Source organism: Alexandromys fortis, unplaced genomic scaffold, assembly GCF_014885135.2.
Source record: "Alexandromys fortis isolate MF-2015 unplaced genomic scaffold, M_Fortis_MF-2015_v1.1 scaffold_134, whole genome shotgun sequence".
NCBI lineage: Eukaryota > Metazoa > Chordata > Mammalia > Rodentia > Cricetidae > Alexandromys > Alexandromys fortis.
In genome coordinates this window covers 2,357,421-2,381,396 of record NW_026068007.1, presented here as the reverse complement: position 1 = coordinate 2,381,396, position 23,976 = coordinate 2,357,421, and the positions used below count along the sequence as shown (strand labels likewise).

Here is a 23,976-nt window from a genome sequence, read left to right as displayed (position 1 = left end):
AGGATACAAGCAAGTCTTAACAGACACAGGAAAGCTGAAATAGCAGTTGCATCCTCCTTGAACACCATGGATCACAGCTGCACAGTAACAACAAAAGAAGCGGCAGGGAGTAAACAAAGTCATGGAAATTGAACACTTTATTACTGAATGAAAACGGAGTAAAGAAAGAAATCAAGTAGGAAATTACAAACATTTTATAACTGAATGAATGTAAGAACACAGCACACCCAAGCTCATGGGAGCAATGACACTGGTTCTAAGAAGGATGTTCGTAACACTAAGACAGAGCTAAGCACCACATCAACAGCCAGCAGAAACTGCATACTAATATCTTATTTATGACATCAAACAAGGGAAGAAATCAATGAACAAGAAACAAACAAACCCAACACAAAGAATCAAGGAAACAAAGATCTGGATATTTGAGAAAAATCAACAAACTTCTAGCCAAATAAAACAAAAGACACAGAGAGAAGATCCAAACTAATAAAATTAGATGTCAAAATGGAGGAATTACTGAGGAAATTTAATAGAGAACTTTAAGGACATAAGTTAAAAATCTCTTCTCCATCAACCTAAAATACCTTAAAGAAATTGATGAATTTCTAGATACATATGATCCACTAAAATTAAAATGAAATAAATGATTTATACAGATTCATAATCCATAGAGAAACTGAAGCAGTATTAAAAGATTCTCAACCAAAAAAAAAGCCTGGGCACAGATGGTTCAGTTCAGTACTCTAACGACCTCCAAAGAAGAGCTAATGCCGTTACTACTCAGATTATTCCACTAGATAGGAACTGAAGAAGTACTTCCCCGTTTGTTTTACAAAGCCACTATTACTCTCATACCAAAACCATATAAAGACCCAACAACAGAAAAAAAGACCAACACCCTTTCAAACATATATTCAAAAAACGTCAATAAAATACTTCGAAGCTGAATACAAGAACACATCAAAAAATGATTCTCCACCAGGAACAAACTGGCTTCATTCCAGAGATGCAGCGATAGCTCAACTAGATTAACAAGTAATCCACCACATAAACAAGACTGGAAGACAAAACTGCACAATCATTTTATTAGATGGAGCTAACTAAGTTCTTTGACCAAACCTTTCATGATAAAAGTCCTAGAGAGACTCAGGATAATGGAACACACCTCAGCACAATAAAGTCAATTTACAGCAAGGCTATAGCCAACATCATTCTAAATGTAGAAAAACTCAAAGCAATTCCGCTAAAATCAGAAACAAGACAAGGATATTCTGTTCATAGCTATTCAATATAATCCTCGAAGTCTTGATCGCAGTAAGACACCTGAAGGAGAGCATAAAGAGATGCTCACAGGAAAGGGAAGGAAAAGGCATCTTTATTTTCAGACCGATTGTTTTATACACAACAGACCCTAAAAACCCCACCAGGAAACTTCTATAAATACTTCAACAAAGTATCAGGATACAAAATTCACACACACACACACACACACACACACACACACACACACAGAGCTTTCCTATACACAAATGACAGACAGTGAAGAAATCAGGGAAACAGTACTTTTCACAATCACCTCAAAACAAGCAAACAGAAAACACTCAAAACAAAACAAAAAAACTTGGAATAGCTCTAACCAAACAAGTGAAAGACTTGAATAATAAAAAGTGTAAGATACTGAAGAATAAAGTTGAAGACAATATCAGAATATGGAAAGACCTCCTGTAGGGATAAGCCCTCTCCTTGGGGGCGGGCTGCCCTCGGGCGTATGTTTACTGATATATTGGGCGGGCAGAGGCTGCGCGCCCCTTCCCTTCCTCTCCTGTCTCCGCTGGCTACTCCGCTGGAACCTTGGTTTCGTGAGTCTGGTTTTGTTATTAAACTTGTTCAAATACCTATTACCTTGGTGATTATTAATTAGACCCGCTGCAACCTCCCATGCTCATGGGTGAGGAAGATTAATATTGTGAAAATGGCTATCATACCAAAAAGCTATCTAGATTCAATGTAATTCCCATCAAAATTCTCACAATTCTTCACAGAATTTGGAATAAATAAATAAGCAGACAAAAACCTCAAAAACCAAAAACAAGCAAATTTCTACATTTTATGTAGAAACATAAAATGCTCAGGCTAACTAAAATAATTCTATTTTGTTGGTTGTTGTTGTTTGTTTTTTCAAACAGGGTCTGTCTATACAGTCCTAGCTGTAGAGGTGGAACTCACTCTGTAGACCAAGCTGGTCTACAGAGGTGTACATGCCTCTGCCTCTGGAAAGCTGGAACTCAAGACATAGGTGGCCACTACCTGGATTAAAATAATTTGGAATAATAAGAGAACTTCTAGGTACCACCACCATTGATTTCACACTGTATAGTGGAGCTATAGTAATAAAAACAGCATGGTATTGCCATAAAAACCAGACATGTTGACAAGAAATAAAATTAAAAATTAAAATACAAGTCCGCACACCTACAGATACCAGAGGTTTTACAAAGAAGTCAAAGTTGTACACTGGAGAAAAGACAGCAACTTCAACAAATGGTGCTGGTCAAAGTACCTAGTTACACGTAGAAGAATGAAAATTGATCCATATCTATTATCCAGCACAAAACTCAACTCCCATAGAAGGCAGGCAGTTATTAAGGGGCAAGGATGTGAGGAGAAGAATTTCCAAGGAAGAGAAACTATCACCGAGCTACAAACTCTGTGACCTACAACGACTGCCTGCAAAGCACTCTGGTGCAATAGTGGCACAAAGAGCTGGAAAGGAATCAAACACTTTTTTTTAAATTGGATTTAAGCCTACTTGATGACATAGACCCAACACTGCTAAATTGATCAAGAACCCGAGACTGGCTAGGACATGGGCCCAGGGAAGGAGATACTACTGCTCTACTGGTAAGGTGACACAGGAAGAAGGTGACCCAGAACGACACACTGTTCCACCATCATATGCCAGCGCTGTGCCCATCTCTGATCAGAGACGCTTCTTCCTGCATTAGATGGTGATTAACAAAGAGACCCACAATTGGACGATGTGTAGAGTGAAAGACTTTAGCACTTAGCCCTAGAGGTGAGGGCTGTCTCAAATCTTTCCTCTCAAGGCGTAAGGTGCTAATGCACACATGAACTCACAGAGACTATGACAGCAAACGTAAGAGCTGCACAGGTTCAAACCAGACAAAATCCCAGCGTGGAGAAGGAAAGCAGACACAAAATCCAACCCTCACCAAAAGTTATTCCCAACTGTTACATGCTGGGAAAGAGAAAAGCAGTATTCTCCAGTAGTGACATAAACCATGCTCCAGGGTAGGCCCAGGAATATTTGGCCAATATAAAATGACTCCATTGTGTGTGTGTGTGTGTGTGTGTGTGTGTGTGTGTGTGTGTGCACGTGTGCGCGTGGGGGTGCTTTTTGTTTTGTTTTGATATTTTTTGTTATTATTTTATTACTTTCTAAAATTTTTGGAGAGGCGGCATGAAGTTTTAGATGCATTGGGAGGCAGGAAGGATGTGGGCAGAGCTGAGGGAGGGTAAAGAATATAACCAAAATATAATATGAAAAAAAATCTGTCAAATCTTTAAAAACCAAATATAACAGCTAATTATCATGTTATGAAAAAAGCCTATATTTACCTAAATCATATTTTCATTTCTCTATCTATTTTCCAGTATACTATATATTCAGACATTCCCACCATTACAAAGGATTTAGATAGCCTGAAGAAAAACTTCAAAAGGAAACTGGAGCAAAACCTTTACTGTAAAATATGGAGAACGTATTTACTCCCTGAAATGATATTCTCTATATAAAATTGCTCCCAAAAGGCACCAGTATTATCAAACATTCCTATAAAGCACCAGCTCTCCTGAGTTAGGTGATTTCCATAAATGCTTGCTATAAATGGTCTCCAATCTCTAAAGGTATCTCTTCCCTCTTTACTACTATCTAATCACAAGGTTGTTCATAAGGACAATATAATCTCTTGTGATAGTAGTTTAGAACTGGATAGAAGCATTATCTAATTTGAAATATATTTTCATGTCTATTTTTGACTTTTAAAGAGGCATTCTGAAGATATTTGAAGAGATTGGAACACTGTTGAGAATTATTATTTGGCTTACTAATAACATTAACATGTCTAGATTCTTCAGAATTCTCAACTCACATATTTGATAATTCTATATTGAGCTGATAATCTAGTACTTTCAAGTCTAATGCTGTTTGTACAATTATTGAAGTCAATATGTATAAGGGCGAAGGCAATGAAACATGACCAACAGTTAAATATTCAAAGCACTTACTTGCAGAAGCATCCCAAAACTTAACTGACCCATCAGCATGCCTAGGACCAAGAAAGGAGAGGAAAATGTGATGAAGAAGGAAAAAACCAACACAGAAAACCAGTTACATTGTTACTTGTCAGCACACTCATTCACAAGGACGAGTGAAGGTAGACACCGCTGGGAGTAGCGCATCTCACCACTAACTTGCTTCTCATTATACTGTCACACCGAGGGAGGCTTTACTTACCAAATGAGTTAAAATTCAAACTGTCCTAAGAAGCATATTAGCAATTAGTTACTTAATTGGCAAAAATATACTTTCACTTACCCTGTAATAATTATTTCTGGGTAACTTTGAGCACCCAAGCCCCAATTACCTCCATTGATGGGCCATTCCTATAAAAAAAAACATTGGAAATTGTCTTCAAAATATATATTCTAGATAGTAGATATGTAGCATACAATGTATAGGAATATTATATAGGTATGAACATAGTACACATAATTTACTTCTAAAAATGATATCCCAAAAAGCTAACAGTGTTCCCAATACCTCAAGGTGAGAAATTTAAAACAATACTATGTTACATTAAACAGTGAACTCAGGTTTGGTACCTTTTTGCTGTAGCCTTGACGTTTCTGTCTAGCTCCAACAGAATAAAGTGCAGGAATGAGGTCCACAGGACAATCAGCAAAATATTCACAACATGTAACAGGGGACTCGTGTATGCTCAAAGGGTAGGGATTCTCAAATATAGGGTATCTTTAACAATAGGAATAGGAAAAAGAAAACCATTACACACTGTAATCTGTGACAATGTAACACAACCATGAAGACATTACTACACATTCTACTAAGATTACACTGATTTACTTTATGTAAGTATGAAAAAACATTTAAGAGTTTTATCACAGAAGATGATCTTCTATCACCAATAAACATAAAAACAATATATATATATATATCATTACTACACACAAAACTGCATGCTACATATGTATTTGTCTTATTGCTTCTTACATCCAACTATGGTACATTTTCCTGAAAAAAAAAAAAAAGGCTTAAGGTGTCAGCGAGGCAGTAGCTGAGGCAGGACTCAAACAGCTGAAAATCAACAGACTACCTGCATCACAGATCAAATTCCTCACCCTTCTGCCACACACCTCACATAAATTTAAATTCTCTTTTTTTCTCCATCAATGTGATACCTCTTCCAATATCAGACCCAGAAAGCTGTTTTGTTTTAAACATGAATGTAAGTCACTGAACTGAGAGAGTAGCCGCAGAGCACATCTCTGGGTCTATCTGAGGCCATCTCCAGAGAGGGCTAATTAAAGATGGAAGACTCACTCTGATGGGTTAGGGTCAATACAAGTCCCCTGCTCTCTGGTGGCGGGGAGCTTGTAAGCCTAACAACTCTGCTTAGGCCTTCCTTCCTGCAAAGGTAAATTGCTGCCCCCACCAATGTGAGCCCACAGCAAGGGGCCAAACCCTCTCAAACACTGATGGAGAAATAAAGACTTTCTCTCTGAAGAGTTTTCTCTCAGGCAGCTTGAGACACTGCCAAACAGCTAACACATTTTAGTTCAGTAAAAGTCTAAATTATAGCTTTACTTTTCATAGTTTTTAAGATATGAAGCCAGGAACACTACAGTTGGCCATGAGGTCCCCTTGTTTTCTGGTTATGTAATTAATTTATCAAGATAAGCAAAAGAATGCTTCAGTCATGAAGTTAGAGTAAAATTCTGTCTAGACACATAGTAATGTGTCTAAAACTAGAAGCACAGCAATGTCGCTTAGAATGTCATTAGTTTCTTTAAAATATCTGGAAAAAACCTAGGCACTAGCTGACATACTTAAAAAGTAAAAAAATGAGTAGTCATATATATTAGATTTATTAATACTACTTCTAATAATACTAAATAAGTGATAGTTCAGGGAAAAAAACCTTTATAAACTATAAAATGAGCCCAATTATCTCCACATTTACCCCCAAACAAAAGATGATAGACACACAAAAAGAGCAGTGATAAAAAATAGCTTTTTATTTCTTCATCATAAACCTTTCTGTTAGCTCTAAGGACCTAGTATGTTACAAATTTAATTGACAGTTCTGCAAACATAAAGCATCTTATCCCATGTGATTTGAGTTAATATTTTTCTTGACTTAATATCGCAGTACAGAGCATATGCAACAAATTCTGCTATTAAAACAACTTACCTAATAGATGAAAATGAAGAAAAGTACATTAATAACATTTTTCTAGAACTGTCATATAGAATTATTTTTCAAATGGTCTGTTATTTTTTAAAACAAATAAAACTTACAAAATATTGCTATAAGTAACAGATAACTACTGTGAAATGCAGTCAGTATTGTCTTAAGAAATCACTAGGTAAACAGCACCACTCCCACACATTAGATCTCCAGCCTTGGTACTGTCCACATCTACAGAAGCCTCGACTTGGGAAGATGTCCCAAGCACTGTGGATGTTTGAAGCATATTTGTCCACTAGATGCCAGTAGCATTCCACCTAATAATATGTCTATCCGGAAACAGTCAAATAGTCCCCGGAGGGGGTGGGCAAAATCCCCTTGGCCCAGGGTGACTGTGAATGATGGATGCAAACTCCAAGGAAGCTATGCTCAATGATTATTTTTCAGGAGAAAATACGTAATATAGTAGTTCCATTCACAGCTCAGAGAATATTACTGTATATCACAGTGTATGAATATAGCGAATATTAGAAGCTGTTACAAAGAACTGAGATGGAGTCTAGGGATTTACAGATCAGACAGGCATGTCTGTAATTTAGGAAAGTCATAACGCACATGGTGAAAACTGTGTGGATTTTAATGACAGTGAAACAAGTAAAGAGTCCCAGCTGCCAGAAACTGTGTAGGGGAAGATATGAAACATAAGGTATGTTAACCATCAAGCTGTTGCATTATTCATAATAGCCAGAACCTAGAAACAACCTAGATACCCTTCACCTGAAGAATGGATAAAGAAAATACTGTACATTTATACAATGGAGTACTACACAGCAGTAAAAAACAATGGCATCTAGAAATTTTCAGGCAAATCCATCCTGAGTGAGGTACCCCAGACCCAGAAAGACAAATATGGTATGTACTCATTCATAAGTGGATATTAGATGTAAAGAAAAAGATAACCAGGCTACAAACCATAACTCCTGAGTAGGTAGGTAACAAGAAGGACACTAAGAGAGACATGCATGGATGTCCCTAGGAGGAAAAATAGGTAACATCTCCTGATTAAATTGAGCACACTGGGTGGGGGATGGGAGTAGAGGATACTGCGGAGGCGGTTGAGTTGGGGGAGGAACAGAGGGAGAGCAAGGAAAAGAGATCTCTTGATAGAGGGAGCCACTATAGGGTGAGGGAGAAACCTGGTGCTAGAGAAACTCCCAGGAATCCACAAGGATGACCCCAGCTAAGACTCCAAGCAATAAAGAGAGGGTACCTGAACTGGCCTTCCCCTGTAATCATATTGATGACCACCCTAATTGTCATCATAGAACCTTCATCCAGTAACTGATGGAAGCAAATGCAGAGATCCACAGCTAAGCACTGGGCTGAATCCAGTCAAAGAGAGGGAGGAGGGATTATATGAACAAAGGGTGAAGATCATGATGGGGAAACACATAGAGACAGCTGACCTGAGTTAGCAGTGCTCACTGACTCTGCACTGACAGCTGGGGATCCTGCCTAGGACCTAATTAAGCCCTCTGAATGTGGGTGACAGTTCTGTTGCTTGGGCAGTCTGTGGGGCCATTGGCAGTGGGACCAGGATTTATCCCTGGTGCATGACCTGGCTTTTTGGACTTCATTACCTAAGAAGAGATACCTTGCTCAGCCTAGATACAGGGGGAAGGATTTTGGTCTTGTGTCAACTTGATATGCTAGACTTTGTAGACTCCCCATGGGAGGCCTTATCCTTTCTGAGGAGTGGATGAGGGGTTGTGTTAGAGGAAGGTGGGGGACAGCAGTGGGAGGAGGGGAAGGAAGGGGAACTATGGTTGGTATGTAAAATGAAAAAAAAATTAAATAAAAAATTTTTAAAAAATAAAGAAAAAAAATCAAGCAGCTGGCCAGTCAGTGGTGGTACACACAAATCTTCAATCCCACTACTAGGGAGGCAGGTGGATGTCAGTGAGTCAAGGCCAGCCTGGTCTGCAGAGCGAGTTCCAGGACAGGCTCCAAAGTTACACAGAGAAACTCTGTCTCAAAAATATATAAGTTGTTATCCCATAAATTAAGGCCACTATGGGGAGACAGGAAGAGAGCAGGTGAGAAACACCACCACGTTCTTTTTATATCAGCAGGCAGAGAAGGTAAAACAAGAATAGCAAACAAAGGTTTAACTTAGAGTAATAAGGATCATGGTGTAAGTCACAGCTAAGCTGACAGGGACCTGCACCAGACATCACAACAGACTGATTTGTTCATTAGAGAGACACTGAGATGGCCCATTTTGGACAGGCTTGTTGTGTATGGCTTTAGCATGAAGCTGAAATGTAAGAAATTCTAGAAACTTTGAGTTAAGTATCACCCTCCCCATCACAGAGTCATTGACCCATGGAGAAGCTGAACTGGTGTCTACACAGAGCCCTCACCTCTCTGTGCTAAGGCCTTTGGTATGGGAAGGTACTCTGCAGGCTACCAAAGGGAAACCATAAACAGCAACCAGCCACAAGCCCTCTGGTCTACAATCAGTCCTGCCTGTGAACCACACAAGGGCAGTGGTGGCAAATGGGTTGGGAATAACCAATCAGCATCTAATTGAACTGAAGGACCACTGCATAAAGTGGAACTCATACTCGGTATTGAGACCACATAGCCCAAGGACCTAGTGTAAAATCAAATAATGCTAGTAATAAAAAAGTAGCAATAAAATTATTCTTAGTGATATTCTTATGTATTCATAGAAGAGTGTCTTGCTTAGCCATCATCAGAGAAGCTTCCTCCTGCAGCAGGTGGGAAGAAACACAGAGACCCACAGGCAGACACTATGCAGAAAATGAGAGACCTCACCTAGCCCTAAATGGGTTGTTTCCACCAAGTTCCTCCCCTCATGTCTCAGGAAACTCCAGGGAAGAAGAGGCAGAAAGTGTTAAAGAGCCCGAGGGAATGCAGGACACCAAGGAAACAAGGCTCTCTAAACCAACATGACTGATGCACACATAGTAATAGAATTGCTCACCCAGTGTTCTTACCCATTTTGTGCAAGGTCTATCAGTACTAAATCCTTTTCCAGAAGAACAACCACAGCATATGGTTCTTGAAAATCTAAAATATGAGAGTAATGAATGACCAATTGGTTGCTTTACAGACACAAGAAGGCAGTCGCAGATAATGGGCATTTCTGGCTTCTTTTCCTTATTCCAATTTCTGAGTGTTTAGCATTCTGATGAGCCCAGGATAGTTCATACAATTTATATGTCTTGGATGAGATACATTTACAAAATAATCCATTCAAAATTCTTGCACATATGAGTAAGACAAGAACATCAAAGAAACTTCTGTGACATTACTTATTTCAGGAATGTGGCAAAGACATCAAAACCACAATTTAATCCTAACCAATTCCATTATGGACTCTCAGATAAACTGATAGAGTTCTGTTATCTTTTTCAAATGTTAATATGTATCTCTTAGTTACTATAAAATATATTCATTACATCTTTATTCAAATGAAATGAAAAGATACACATTTGAGTTCATTCTCTGCGTTGTCTATGCTTTGGTGCTAGTCTAGATGCTGTCATGGAGGAACCTTTTAGAAATGACTAACATTTGATCTAGTAAACTGAAGAAAGTGTTTTCTCTGAATGGCTGGGCTGGCTGGCCTAAACCTATCAGGTGAAGGCCTTAAAGGCAAAGACAGCTTTCCTTCAAAGACATACTCCTGGGTGAGATTTAAACCCACAATTCCTCCCCAAGTTCCCGAACCATGACTTGAACTCACCCTGGAATTTTTAGACTGTTATTCACCCCCAACCAAGTCCTTCATATACACACACAAACCTATATCGTCTCCATTTCTCTGGAGAAATATAGCTAATAGGACGCACTACTGTGCCACAAAATTGAAAATACTTAATAGGGGCAGTGTCTACTTTAGGAAGGTATTTAATATTAATGCACAATACAGATGAGATAAAGTGTATAGAAAAAAAGAGATTAAATAGAATCGGCCATGTTATGACAGAAGGAAATCTTCCCTTAAAGCATTAGGATATTAGTATGTGGAAACTACTTAAGGCAGCATATGTCTTTTTTGAATATTAATATTTATGAAGAGTGAGTCTTACCGTTTGGGTATGGTGTTTCACAGAGAGTGAGAAAGTCAACAATTGAATAGTCCATTTCCAGCACAGCCGTGCTTTTTCCGTGCATCACTGTTAAGCAAGGCCTTCTTCCCACAGTGTCATATGACAAGCCCCCCGACAAAATAATGAAAGGTTCCCTGGAAACAGAAACAATACCATGGATCACAGATGTTAGAGTGGACACTACCTTTTCTGCTGTATCATCCAGTTATTCAATAGTGACATTATCATCTAAAAATTTATATAGCACGTAATGGAAGAGTTCTATGTGGAATTTTTAATGTGATTAAGCTCAAACCTAGTTTGCTGAAGATTAAACTATAATAAAAGTGAGCATGATCCACATGACTCCTTGACCTCCTCCTGGTTCTTATTTTGTTTCCTATGGACAGTTGCCATAAAGTTTTCTCTAAACTTCTGTGCAGTTCCTTCCTTAGTCCTAATAAGGCTTCTCAACAAATGCTCCCCAGAAAGTTTTATGGCTTCAGATAGCTGCGGTACATAACACACCGCCCTTTCAAGGATACATCAAGAATTGGACTAGCTACAAACCACTCAACAACTGGGAAAAGAGTCACTCAAAAATTTTCCTATAGGCCTTAATGTTTCCTAGCACAGCTGCGAGGGCTGCGGCTTGCCTTTTTAGTACTTATGTTCCCAGAACCACAACATGGGACATCTATCCTCACTCCCCATATTGGTCATGATAAAAACTAAATGATTGATCTAGAGTCTGGAACCTAGACCTATATTTTAAAAGCTGCACCTATATATCTTTTCATATATCACAATATGGGTATAATTCTTTATCTTTGCCTTAACTTGACATTTGTTTGTATGAAGTTATAATATGTGGCAGGCAAAACATTCAAAATCATCTACGTGCTTTTTAAAAATCTCTTCATTTATACATTCAATGAAAGGCGTATCTGTGGGAAAGTACGCATGAGTGCAGGTCTCTGAGGAGGCCAGAATAGAATGCCATATTCCCTGGAGCTGGAGTGACAGGCAGTTGTGAGCTTCCTGATGTGGATGATGGGAACCAAACCTGTGCTCTCTAAAGAGCACGCTCATCGGGATCTCCAGCCCCTCATTGACAATGCTTTAGTTTTAAAGAAAAACGTTTACATTAAGGCTGGAATATTTCTTTTTCATGGTTGAATCCTACTTTCTTCACATGTGTGGGATTTCTAAGTCTTCACATTTACCATACGCAGCATGTAACGGCACGTAATGGCAACAGGGCCAGGTCTGGAGCTCAAGCACCAGCATTTACCTCTGCATGCTGGATTCCACATCCATGACACAAAGACAAACCTAACCCGCATATAATTCTATAATCAAGAAGTTCCTGTCCACAGAACCCTAAGAGCTACCCATTATAATTATTGATGTCAGTCAGCAAATCATTATGATTGTCCACTGTGATATTTCCCTTTTGGGGCATGCACCAAAATACATACAAAAATTATAAAAAATAAAAAAAATTAAATTATTTTATAGTAAACAAGAATAAATTATACTGAGATTTAGTTAGTTAGATAAGCAGTTAGTTAGATACCTTATAAATAAATATAAGTATTGGGGCAAATATTGAATTTTTTCTTACTTATGTACCTATTTAAAGTATAGAAAATGTGGGGGAATAAAAATATATGTGTATGTTTGTGTGTTTATGTTCCTATGTACAATAATATTGTAAAAATATACCCGCATGTATCCTACCTTCCTGTTGCTTTATTTTCCTATAGTTCTTATGATTTAAAATGAATTTATTTTGCTCATGGTCTGTTCCATCAAAATATAGCTTCCATGAAGCCTTTTTAACTATGTTGCTCTATCTACAACAGTGTCTTGAACAGTGTCCACGACACTAGAAAAAATATTATACTGTCCTTCAAATGAATTAATAAACAAAGTCTATGCTTCATGACCATTTTAAACTATTATTTATATTTATCATTAATATGATTTAGATAATATTATTTTTCTGGAAAAATTCCAAAACTCAAATTTCAAAGATTTATCTTGAGTGAAACCACGCTCCCACAGCCATTGTTTCAAACCCTAATCACTGTATAGTTATAATCGTGGTAAGCAGATGCTATTTAGTTTTTTTGTACTTCCTATCACATAAAATGAATAAAATCAAATTTATCTTTATTTATCTCACTGCTACTCTGCCTCTCCTATAACTTACAACTAAATCGAAAATATTTAAAAAGTTCACTGGTTAATAACTATTCCTTAAATGTCTCCAGAGTGGGATTGCTGGGTGGTTTTATAAGTATTATTCAAGGCTGTTAGGTAAGTATTTATTTACATGCAACCAATTTCAAAAACCAAACAAACAATGACATCAGCACCGGCGCTATGAGCAGAGGACAGCTGAGCTACATCACGTCTACAGCTACCCTTAGTCCAATGAGCTATGTGATCAGTTCACAGCCTTAAATAACACTGTGGCAATTAGTTGGGACTATCCTCATTAGACAAGTGACTTTTTTTGTTTTGTGGCTTTGCAAGATCTATTTCTTTCCTGAAGGCAAAAGGAAAAGAATGGTGTGAATTAAAAAAAAAAAAAAAAAAAAAAACACCAGTTGAAGGGAATGCCGACTGACTCACCACTCAGTCATTTTCTATTTCCCTGTATGCTTGCTAAACCTAACAGCAATACATGTCACATGCTGTTTCTCTATTTGCAGTGTGGCTACGATGAAACTCACAGTAAGTTCATTATACCCTAAGCTTAAGAGAAAATATTAACACTTTACCAGGATAAATTAGTTAAATATAACAACAAGTTTCAAGGATTTAACTCTACATACCAAAATCTGTAAAATTTCAAAGTTGTACCTGGCATTTGAGGCAGGTCTAATGAGCTAGATTATTTATAGGTAACATATGAATTATGGAGGTGAAGAAGATTTGATCTTTCTTAAATGAAAAAGCTAGGCTTTCTGATGTCATGTGGAGTCCTAGAGGTGACATAATTTTATTCTATGACTTTCAGAACAATGTTAGCTCAGTCTCCAAATGGCATTAGATGTCAACCAGACCCTAATTTAGAAGCTCCCTATGTCCCTTTGCAAGTCTTCTATTTGTTTAAGAAGCTAAGCCCATCATTTGGTGCACATGCTTTCTTCATTTTATGAACCTCTCCAACCCAGCCTTGAGGTAGCTTTAGGGTAAGTTGTGTTCCAGACAGAAGCCGTCCTCACCAAATGAACCAACTTCAGGTGTCCACAAAGACTCACCTACTGCAGTTCCATGAGAACATCTGTTCACTGACTCAAATATTTTTGAGTATTTGTGTTTTGGGGGATAAACAAGTGTTCTCACATCCAGTCTAGCCACATAGTTCCCATCCTGAAGAAATCAATGGAGTGGAGAGATGGGCTGGCTGAAGCTGTCCGGCCAAGCCACTAAGGTGGTGACAGATGAGATGAGGCCAGAATGAAAAGAGACCAGCTGTTCAGAGTAGTTAGTTTGGTGGGGAGAAGGAAGTACACACTGTCTATTAAAAATGACCAATGAAGACTGGGGAGACCTCAGAAGTTAAGGACACTGGCTGCCCTTCCAAAGGACTTCGGTTCAGTTGCTAACACCCACATGGCAACTTAAAACCAGCTGTAACTTCAGTTCCAGGAGACTGTGTGCACAGGCTCACTTAACACACATCCAGGTGAACCACGCACACACAAAGAAAAGAAAAACAAATAGGGAAATTGCAAAGATCAGGAGACAGTTTAGTCTGAAAAAACAAAGGGCCATAACAACAGTCAAGGTGTTCATGGTAACAGGATGCAGGGTTCTGATCCTGCAAACACTGTGTGCTCTGCTGGTGTCTATGGAATTAGCCACCACCTTTCCAAGTCACAATTCCTTGGGCTGTGGCCTTTATATAATATTTGGAAGGTTGCTCACTTTATTTGGTCAAATCCTGTTTTAAAACAGCTCAGCCAATATTTCTACTGCCCCAGAAGCCTTTCTTTTATTTATCCATACAACAGGCAGTCTTCTCCAGCATGTTCCTAAGAACCTTCCTCACACTTCTTTCTGCCTTAATTGCCAGAGTTTATCTATTTTCCTTCTGTAATCTCTGATATTAGAGATCCTGCCTTAGGTCACAAATACACATATAAATTTAAAATGGTTTTGTGAAAGGCATTTTGACAATGACTAAAGGATAACCTTACTTTGACAGTAACCCCAGTGCTCTCATTACTGGCCTGAGGCATGACTCCTTGGATTCATACACCAGAGTGGAGAAGGCACATGACACAGAAGCCTCCAGTGAGCCTCCACATGCCTCATCCTAAAAGCCAAGACCAACACTCACACTAAAGCTGCAGAAACTCGAGTAATTAAAGTCAAGCAGTACATGACTCTTTGCCTTAAAACACACTAAAGAAGAACACACGCACTGACTGCCTATAATCTCCTGCTTCTCACTGTCGGTGTCTCTACGCCTTTCCCCTGCTCTCTGATCCTGCCAATTCCTTCACTGTGGTTCCAACTTGCTCTGATTTCAGACAGCCTGCTGGGATTAATCATCTAGCTACTACTGAATAAACATTTAAGAATAGTTTACTTAAATGATAAACTATTAAAAGTAATTAAAAATAAAAGTAAATAAGCAATCATCAAATTATCAGCTTAAACTATAAACTGTTACTGATAAACTTTATTTAATTATAAGCTACTAAAGATAATTTTAAGTATGCACACAATGTAAAGCAGAGCTATTTGCTATGCTACCACAGTTCAGGTACCTGATGTCACTACAGCAGAACTACAAGATGTCCTCGTGGGCTTCAGTGGAAACACTAGAGGATAGGCCCACCATGGTACTCCTAACCTTATCATTCATTAATCAGACATGAAATGCCACATTGTCAATTCTGCCATTGTCCACATTACTAATCGCATGCATTACTAATCTTTGAAATCATCAGTACTTGATTGCAAATGGAAAGCATGATTTTACTTCAGAGAGAACAAAACAATCTGTAGTGCAAATTATTAATATTTAACCTGGATGATCTGGCGGAAACGCCCTGATAGTTTGCATCAAAAAAGTTATGTTTACATGTGACAATAGTAAATAGATTTGTGAATAAATATGAGCTATGGCTTTGATAAGTGACTGTGGTCACATCCATTCTTCCTTTCAGATGTGACATTTACTCTGTATTAGTGTAGACTGTAAATACTGAGGTGTGGTTTTGTTTAAGACAGGTACTTGAGAGAATTTTCTGAGTCCTAGCAGACACTGAATATAGATTTTTGAACAACGTTGGAACTATTAACACTTTGCAGATTTTCCAACAAACCAAACGTGTGTTACATAGAAATGAACAGCGGTGGGAGATCATGGTTTCAAAGCGGTATCTTTGGTCTGAAAACCAACAAGGGCAAACTTGTGCCTGTTGAGCTTGGTTGTCAACTTGAAAGGACTTAAAATCATCTCTGGGTGATAACATCTTAAGATAGACCTCTGGGTGCAGCTGGAAGAGTGTTTGCAGTGAGGCTTAACTGGGACAGGAAGCTCACCTTGCCTGTGGCTGGCACCCTTCTATAGGTGCTGGTTCTGGAGTGGGAAACAGCACCGCCTGGGCAAAGCATAACCACTGATGGCTCTGCTTCCTGCTGGTGCAGAAGATGTGACCACTATTTTATGGCCCTACTGCCTCAGGCAGAGCTGCCCTCAAGGTCAGGCTCCCTGGCATAATGGACTGCAAAGCCTCCTGATGTCAGCCAAGATAAGCCCCTCTTCCTGACGCTGTTTCCATCAGATAGTCTGTCAAAGCAACAAGTAGCCAGTGTAATGTGTGAAGTATTTGTTTTGTTGGAGAGACACACCACACAAAAATCTCCATGGTGTTTAGGAAAGAATGTCTTCTCTATGTCTGTACTTCTGCTTCTCTCTGACTCTTTTTCGAAATCTTCATTTTTATACTTTGCAGTTTCAATAGCCCTTTCTTTTCTTCATTATTTGTATTTTAATTTACCATGAGAATCTCCAGTTCCATCCATTCTCCTGACATTGGCATAATTCTTTATGGGCAAATATAATTCTGTTATATATAAATTCCACATCTTCACTCATCTGTTGATGAACCTCTAGGCACGTTCCATAATGTAACTATTGTGAGTTCTAGTGATAAACACAGGTGTAATTTTGTTCTCTGACAGTCACACACACACTATTATATTCTGAATACTCTTCCTCCATGTTTTTTTTTTTTTTTTTTTGGTTTCCCGAGACAGGGTTTCTCTATATCTTTGGAGTCTGTCCTAGAACTTGCTCTGGAAACCATGCTGGTCTCAAAGTCAGAGATACACCTGTCTCTGCCTCCAGAGGGCTGAGATTAAAGGCATGCACTACCACAGCCTGGTTCCCTCCTCTCTCCTATCTGTCAAAGTCCCTTTCCTAGATGCATGGCTTTTGTTCCCATCTTGTGACTCATTTAGTTTAGCCATCTGTGTGAGCACTGGATTGAGCCCTAGTGGGGCAACTCGTGTTACACAGCAGAAGGCAACGACTTACCTCCCTGTTTCTATCAGTAATAAACAGTTTAGTGATGAGACACGGAGGCCCCCTTTACTCTTCCTCCATACATGCTTAACTATAGACAGGTTTACTCTTATGCAGACATACAGGCATGCACAGGCTGTGTGTTCATGACTCCAATGGCTATGTCTTGCCAGGAGACAGGGATTCACTGTGTAGTCCATCCAGCCAGAAACTCAGTATGTAGAAATAGATAGCCTCAAATCTGCAGTGATTTTCCTGTCTCTATTGTCCAAGTTATAGGAGCATAAGTATATACCTAGTGCAAGTTATCTCTATGGTATATTGATTTATCATTCTTTGGATATATATCCCAAAGTGGTATATAGTTGAGTATTTGGTACTGATTTCCACTTTATATTCTAGTTGTATAAGACTACATCCACATTAAGCATACAAGGGACCCTTTCCCACATCCCTGTCAATATCTGTTGTTATAAATATCTTAGTAATAGCCATTCTGACTGGGGCAAGATGGAGCCTCAAAACAGTCTGAATTATATTTCTCTGATGAGTAGAAATGGTGAATATTTTTTCAGTAAATATTGGTTATTTATGTTTCTTCTTCTGAGAATTATCTACTCAATTCAAATGCTCACTTTTGATGGAATGACATGGGTTTTCAATATTTTATTAAAATTTTATTTATCGGGGGCTGGAGAGATGGCTCAGCGCTTAAGAGGACTGACTCTTCTTCCAGAGGTCCTGAGTTCAGTTCCCAGCAACCACATGGTGGCTCACAACCATCTACAATGAGATCTGGTGCCCTCTTCAGGGGTGCAGGTACACATGCAGGCAGAATATTGTATTCACAATAAATAAATAAATAAATCTAAAAAAAATTTTTATTTATCTATTTTGTGTGTGCATCTACTCATGTATGTGTTTGAGCATATATGCCATGGCATGCACGGGAAGTCAGAGAACAACTGGTGGGAGTTAGCTTTCTCCTTCTACCACGTGGGGCATGGGAACTGAACTCAGTTCATCAAAGTTAGTGCCAGTGCTTTAAATGGCTGAGCCTTAAACTGATGAGGTTTGAATGGCCTGCTAGTGCTATTTCTTGACCCCTTCCTGTTCCCTCTCCTCCTCCTCCTCCTCCTCCTCCTCCTCCTCCTCCTCCTCCTCCTCCTCCTCCTTTTTCTTATTTCAATGATCCGACTTCTCCTTTGTACCTTGAAGTTAGTGTCTCGTGCAAAACCAGTGTTTGGGAACTGGATTCAAAGGGCTCCAAGCTGACAGGGAGTCATTCTTTCTGTACGTGTTCCTTTTTCTAAACTCCAACAACATCTGATCCATTTTAGTACTGGTTAAATGTACCTCCATAGTTTAATAAGTGTCCATTTTGGTAAAGCTTTAACCAATAAATTTTCCAAAGGGATTAAAAATGGTGGTTTGTAAATTAAGAGTTAATGTCTGATATCAATTTTAACAGTAAAAAAACAAACAGATAAAGAGGTAAGTTTTAAAGTGTGCATATGTGAGGGACATGGAAAATGCAGCTCTTGAAATTGCTAGAGGGAGGCCTGGGGAAAGACCCAAACTTGGGCATATATTATATAGCTAGTATATGAAATATTCTGATGTTAAAAACAGCAATCAATCTATCCATATATCAGAAAATAAAGTAACAGACTCCCCTCATAAAACGAAGACTTAACAAAAGCAGCAAGCAGTCGGATGTGACTCCAGGAGAAGTCACACTGCAAGCATAAAGCTTCCAAATTAGTGAGCAGAGTACTGGATTTGAAAAAAGTGTCAGTTCAAGGCTTCCATTACTTATACTAATTCAGAGGCTTCCTGTCTTTTTCTTACCATGACCCATTCTAAGAAGGGCAATTTTCTTTGTGATTCAGTATATAAATGTATGATGTGAACCAGAGTATTAGGAATTAACGCCGACCGCTAAAGGCACACACTCTGTTACTTCCTATTCTCCTTTACCAATTAAAAACTGATGGTCACAACCAACACAATTACTTTCACAGCCCATACGGGGATCACCATTAACTGATGTTTAAAAATACTTTTTAATCACTGCAGGAAATCAGTGTTTCTCAGCTGAGGTGATTATTAACTTAAGGACAACTATTAGTTCCTGAGTGACAAAATCACTCGGGCTTGCCACTTGTTAATCTACTTTGGACAAAATGAAAAACTGCATTCTGGATGTTTGTCAGAAGTATTAAATATTACTTGGAGACAGTATTAAGTGAGGTATAAGACAGGGTTAAGTGAAGAACATGCTAGAACATTCTAACATTTTTTGCTGACAGTTATATGAGGTGGTCTTTATTAAGGGTCCCACTTTAAAGGTAATGAAACAGGCACAGACAGCTAACTGGTACCCCAATTGAGCAATGAGAGCAGCGGAGGCAGGATGCATACCTAAGCGGTCTTTTTATATACACCCCACACCCCCGTGCTGATGATGGATATGTATTCACCACAGAACTCTCCACCTCTCTTTTTCAAAGAAATAACTTCAGCGGGTCTCATTAGCATTTGACTCCTGAATTTTTAAAGATTAAAAAGGAGGGGAAACTTGTGTGTATGTACCTATGTCTGTGTGCAGGCCAAAAGATGGTGTCAGAGCCTCTGGACATTATGAACCAGCACTTAATACACATGAGAGCTGGGTACCAAACCAAAGTCCTATCTGGAAGAGCTGTAGGTGCTCTAAACTGCTCAGCTATCTTTCTAGGCCCTTGCTCTTGCTTTTAATAAGAATCGACTGCTTAATGAATAGTGCCATATTTAAATAAACTACTAATTAAATTATTTCTTAATCTGTACTATCACTAACTTCATTGCATCAAAAGAAGAATCCATGCTTTCTAGATTTCATAGCAATATCAAGCGTCCATATATAGCTATACTTTATATATATACCTACCTGTATCACCCATACCTATTCGTATTTGTACCCTAACTCTTCACATTCAGCAACACTATGCTAGGATCTGGACAAACAGACAGAGGCTTGGGATGCATCTCAGCAACAGAGAACTTACTTAGTATGCATAAGGTCCTAACACAGGGCTGTAGGATAGGAGGGGCTTTAAACTGACAGAGCTGTGTTTCATGCCTCATGCTTCAATGACGTTTAATACTTGAAGAGGATCCAAGCATTCAATAAGTAACTTTGTTACTAATGGCACCTGTAAGTCCTAGAATGGAAAACTGCATCTCTCAAGAGCATATTTCTGGAGACCCTAAGCCAGCCAAGGAGGCCATTATTCTAAAAAGAGAAACATGCTGAGATAGAGGGAACGGAGAAGGGTCCTCACCCCTAGAGAGACTTCTAGGTGAAGAGAGGACCATGACCAGGACCCCTGCATGTGCGATGACAGCTCCCCCGAAAGCCTCAGAGTTTGCCAACAGGAAATGAAACTGCACCAAATGATGCTCTAGGCGGGCAGGGGTGGGTTCTTACACTAGCGAATCTAAGACAAAAGTTGTGGAGCACAGCAAAATAAAAACTTCCTTAATTTATTCAATTTCCTATCCGGGGGGGGGGGGAAGAAATTTAAGGAGACAGTTAAAATGCTATCCTACTGCTCGTATTAGATAATTTAAATAACTGCCTACGTATTTTAAATTTTTCCTTTCAAATCTGTGACAAGAAGGCAGCGCTGCCATCTTGAGTAAGGGGACTGAAGCAGCGGCATTGTCATGAGAACGAGCAGGTGCTGAAACAGAGGACAGTGGCCTGGGCTTGCTCCTTGGCTTGCAACATTTAAAGAACTCACTGTATGATGCATGTAAATCCAGACTTTTGTCTGTTTCCTTTGTTTATCTTCTGTTACTGTTGCTATTGCTATTCCTTTTTTTTTTTCCTAGCTTAATCTTTTGTAACAGGACAAATGTGACAAATGCTGATGAACTGAAGGTTTCCTAGGAAAAAGGTGCATGTGTATACATGGGCAGCTCACTAAACTCATCAGTCACCTATGGTATGTGTATGTAAAAACAAGAACATCCCAGCAAAAAGAAATCAGATAACTGTACCAAAGATTATACGGTGAGGACCAAGGTCAAATAAACAATGTTCTGCCTCTTGGAATTCATTCAACTTATTATCTGTTTCTACATCAGTTCTAGCAATGCACTCCTACTAGATCTCACAGGAAGGTAGGAATGATGAAAAAATAAATAAGAGCAATCTTTTCTTCTTTTCCAAAAAAAAGTCAGGGCCTTTTCTCCCAGGAAGACAGAGCAAAGCTGAGTCAGGAGGCCAGGTTGAAAGGGACAGAGGGCAGTTCTCACACCTTGTTCATAACCTAGAATATGTAAATGGGCCAGCAGCATCAGAATTTTCTGCAAATTGAATTAAAACTGACGTCTGGACCTCAATGCACAGTTTTCTGATTCAATTTGAGAACCCTGTACTATACTATGTAGATTCCCACTCTTTATTAAACACAAATAATAATAACTAGAATAAAAATTTATAAACAAAGAAATTATTTTATTTTATCTCTTCCTTTGAAAATTAAAGAGATACAGAATTTTCATAGAAACACTTTAAAAAAATTTTCTATGTATATTAGGTGTACACATTCAGTAGAGCTTTTGATACATAAAATTAAGACATTTAGATTGTGCAAACTGTCTAATTTGTATAACTATTTCATATGAACACCAGCATTGTAATATAATTAATAATCTTTTTAAAGTATAAGTTGCATTCATTTCTACAACTCAAATATTATGAAATTTGATTTCTGAATATATGACTTTTAGTTAACACATGTAGGGTAGATTAAATCTTAATTAGTTCCTTTCATCACCTTTTCAACACTGTTCACACTAGCAAATAAACATCACTGTTTCCAAGTACCAACAGAATAGATTAATTATTTCTGGGATGAAATAATTTACTTTACAAGAGGTAGAAATCAACTGCTAAAACCAGAAGAGCCCCAGGTAATTTTCCTAATTATGTGTTTTATTAAATTATGAAAGCATAGAAATTAAGACAGGGTAGTCTAATGTCGGGCTTCAACATTCACTCTGCAGCTTCCAGGGCTCTCTGCATCATCTGCAACAGTGAACGTGCACAGAAGGACGCTTACCCAGATCTAGTCGTTTTGAACTCCACCTTGAGGATAGGCTTGCATGGCTCTGGTTTCTTCCCATCCTTTAGCTGTTTTCCTAAAATATATTGTCCTGCATTACATTCTACATTACTCTAAGCTCTTACACTGATAATTTACAAAGGGAAAACAAATATATTAAAATACCCTTTTAGACAAAATAACTGCTAACTTCATATATGAGTAGCTGATAAGATAAAAATGAAATATAATGAAACCCATCAATAAATGTTTTAAAATAATTTTGAAAGAAATATTTAGAATGAAATAAGACATTTTATAGTCATGAAATCAAATTACTTGAAATGATGTGAAATACTGTCAAAAAGGCAAACAAATTGAATAACCTAATGTTTATGTGATTAAATCCTAGCAAGAGAACATGGTAGTCTTCCAAGATGCTAACTGTGGCTACTAGATAAGTAATATAGAGTTTCAACTCGCCTAGTGAATAAACATTTTAAAATAGCACAATTTGAAAAATAGTAAATCTCTATCACATTTTCACCAAAGTACCATGGTCTGCAAAATAAAATTGTTAATACATTCATTGACATTTCTTCTAAAGAAAAATGATTATAAACCAACTTATTGCAATAAATATTTTTCATTTAAAAATATTGCTATTCATTATCTAATTTTAGAGGTTCGTGACAGAAACAGAAAAAGAACACATCTACCCTCCCTTTTTTAAAAGAGAAAGATTAGTACTCTCTGTGACATTACATTTCTCCTGACAATTCAATGGAAATAAAAAGAAATTGGAGACAGTCTTGAGGACCCCTAGGAACTCCCATCCCAGCACACTCTAGGTCCTCTTACAACTTGAGCTTTGTGCCCGAGTCCCTACCACATTCTGTACTCCATGTGTGCTTCTTCTTTTGTCTTTGTTCAGCATGAGAGAAAGAGAAAAAAAGGGGGGAGGAGGGGAAGAGGAAGAGAGAGAATGTTTTATCTCCTTTTCTTGCTCAACTGTCTTTTGAAATTGCTAATATTGTATTTTAGCATCCAGCCTTTTATTCTTATTCATTTGTAAGTTTACTTAAGTAAAAGCACAGGCCAGTTCTTTGAACTCTGTAAAGTGAATTTGCCTTGTCAAAACACTGAAAATCAAAATACAAGTAAATTGAACTCAAACAGTTATACCACACGTACATCCTGCTTCAAGAGCAATGTCCAGTGTGACTGCCACAGATTGCATGCAACTACTGGGTACCTAATATGTGTGTGGTCAGTCCAAGTTAAGATGTGCTGTGGATGTAAAATACTAGATTTCTTTTTATTTATTTATTTATTTATTTATTTATTTATTTATTTATTTATTTATTAAAGATTTCTGTCTCTTCCCCACCGCCGCCTCCCCTTTCCCTCCCTCTCCCCCAATTAAGTCCCCCTCCCTCGTCAGCCCAAAAAGCAATCAGGGTTCTCTGCCCTGTGAGAAGTCCAAGGACCACCCACCTCCATCTAGGTCTAGTAAGGTGAGCATCCACGAAACTGCCTAGGCTCCCACGAAACCAATAGGTCCAGTAGAATCAAAAACCCGTTGCCATTGTTCTTGAGGTCTCAGTAGTCCTCCTTGTCCGCTATGTTCAGCGAGACCAGTTTTGACCCAGGCTTTTTCAGACCCAGGCCAGCTGGCCTTGGTGAGTTCC

General features: G+C 38.4%; 1 protein-coding gene across 7 annotated transcripts in view; it reads right to left on the bottom strand.

The window, feature by feature from the left end:
- Positions 1 to 23,976, bottom strand: part of Stxbp5 (syntaxin binding protein 5) — a 129,027-nt gene that overhangs the window by 40,370 nt on the left and 64,681 nt on the right. For all 7 annotated transcript variants that reach the window (XM_050161584.1, XM_050161586.1, XM_050161587.1 and 4 more), the window contains exons 9-14: positions 22,304 to 22,382; positions 10,631 to 10,785; positions 9,533 to 9,605; positions 4,906 to 5,053; positions 4,619 to 4,686; positions 4,309 to 4,349 (exon numbers count right to left, since the gene is read on the bottom strand). In XM_050161584.1, coding sequence (XP_050017541.1) covers positions 4,309 to 4,349; positions 4,619 to 4,686; positions 4,906 to 5,053; positions 9,533 to 9,605; positions 10,631 to 10,785; positions 22,304 to 22,382 — 564 coding nt within the window. The remainder of the gene's footprint in view (positions 1 to 4,308; positions 4,350 to 4,618; positions 4,687 to 4,905; positions 5,054 to 9,532; positions 9,606 to 10,630; positions 10,786 to 22,303; positions 22,383 to 23,976) is intronic.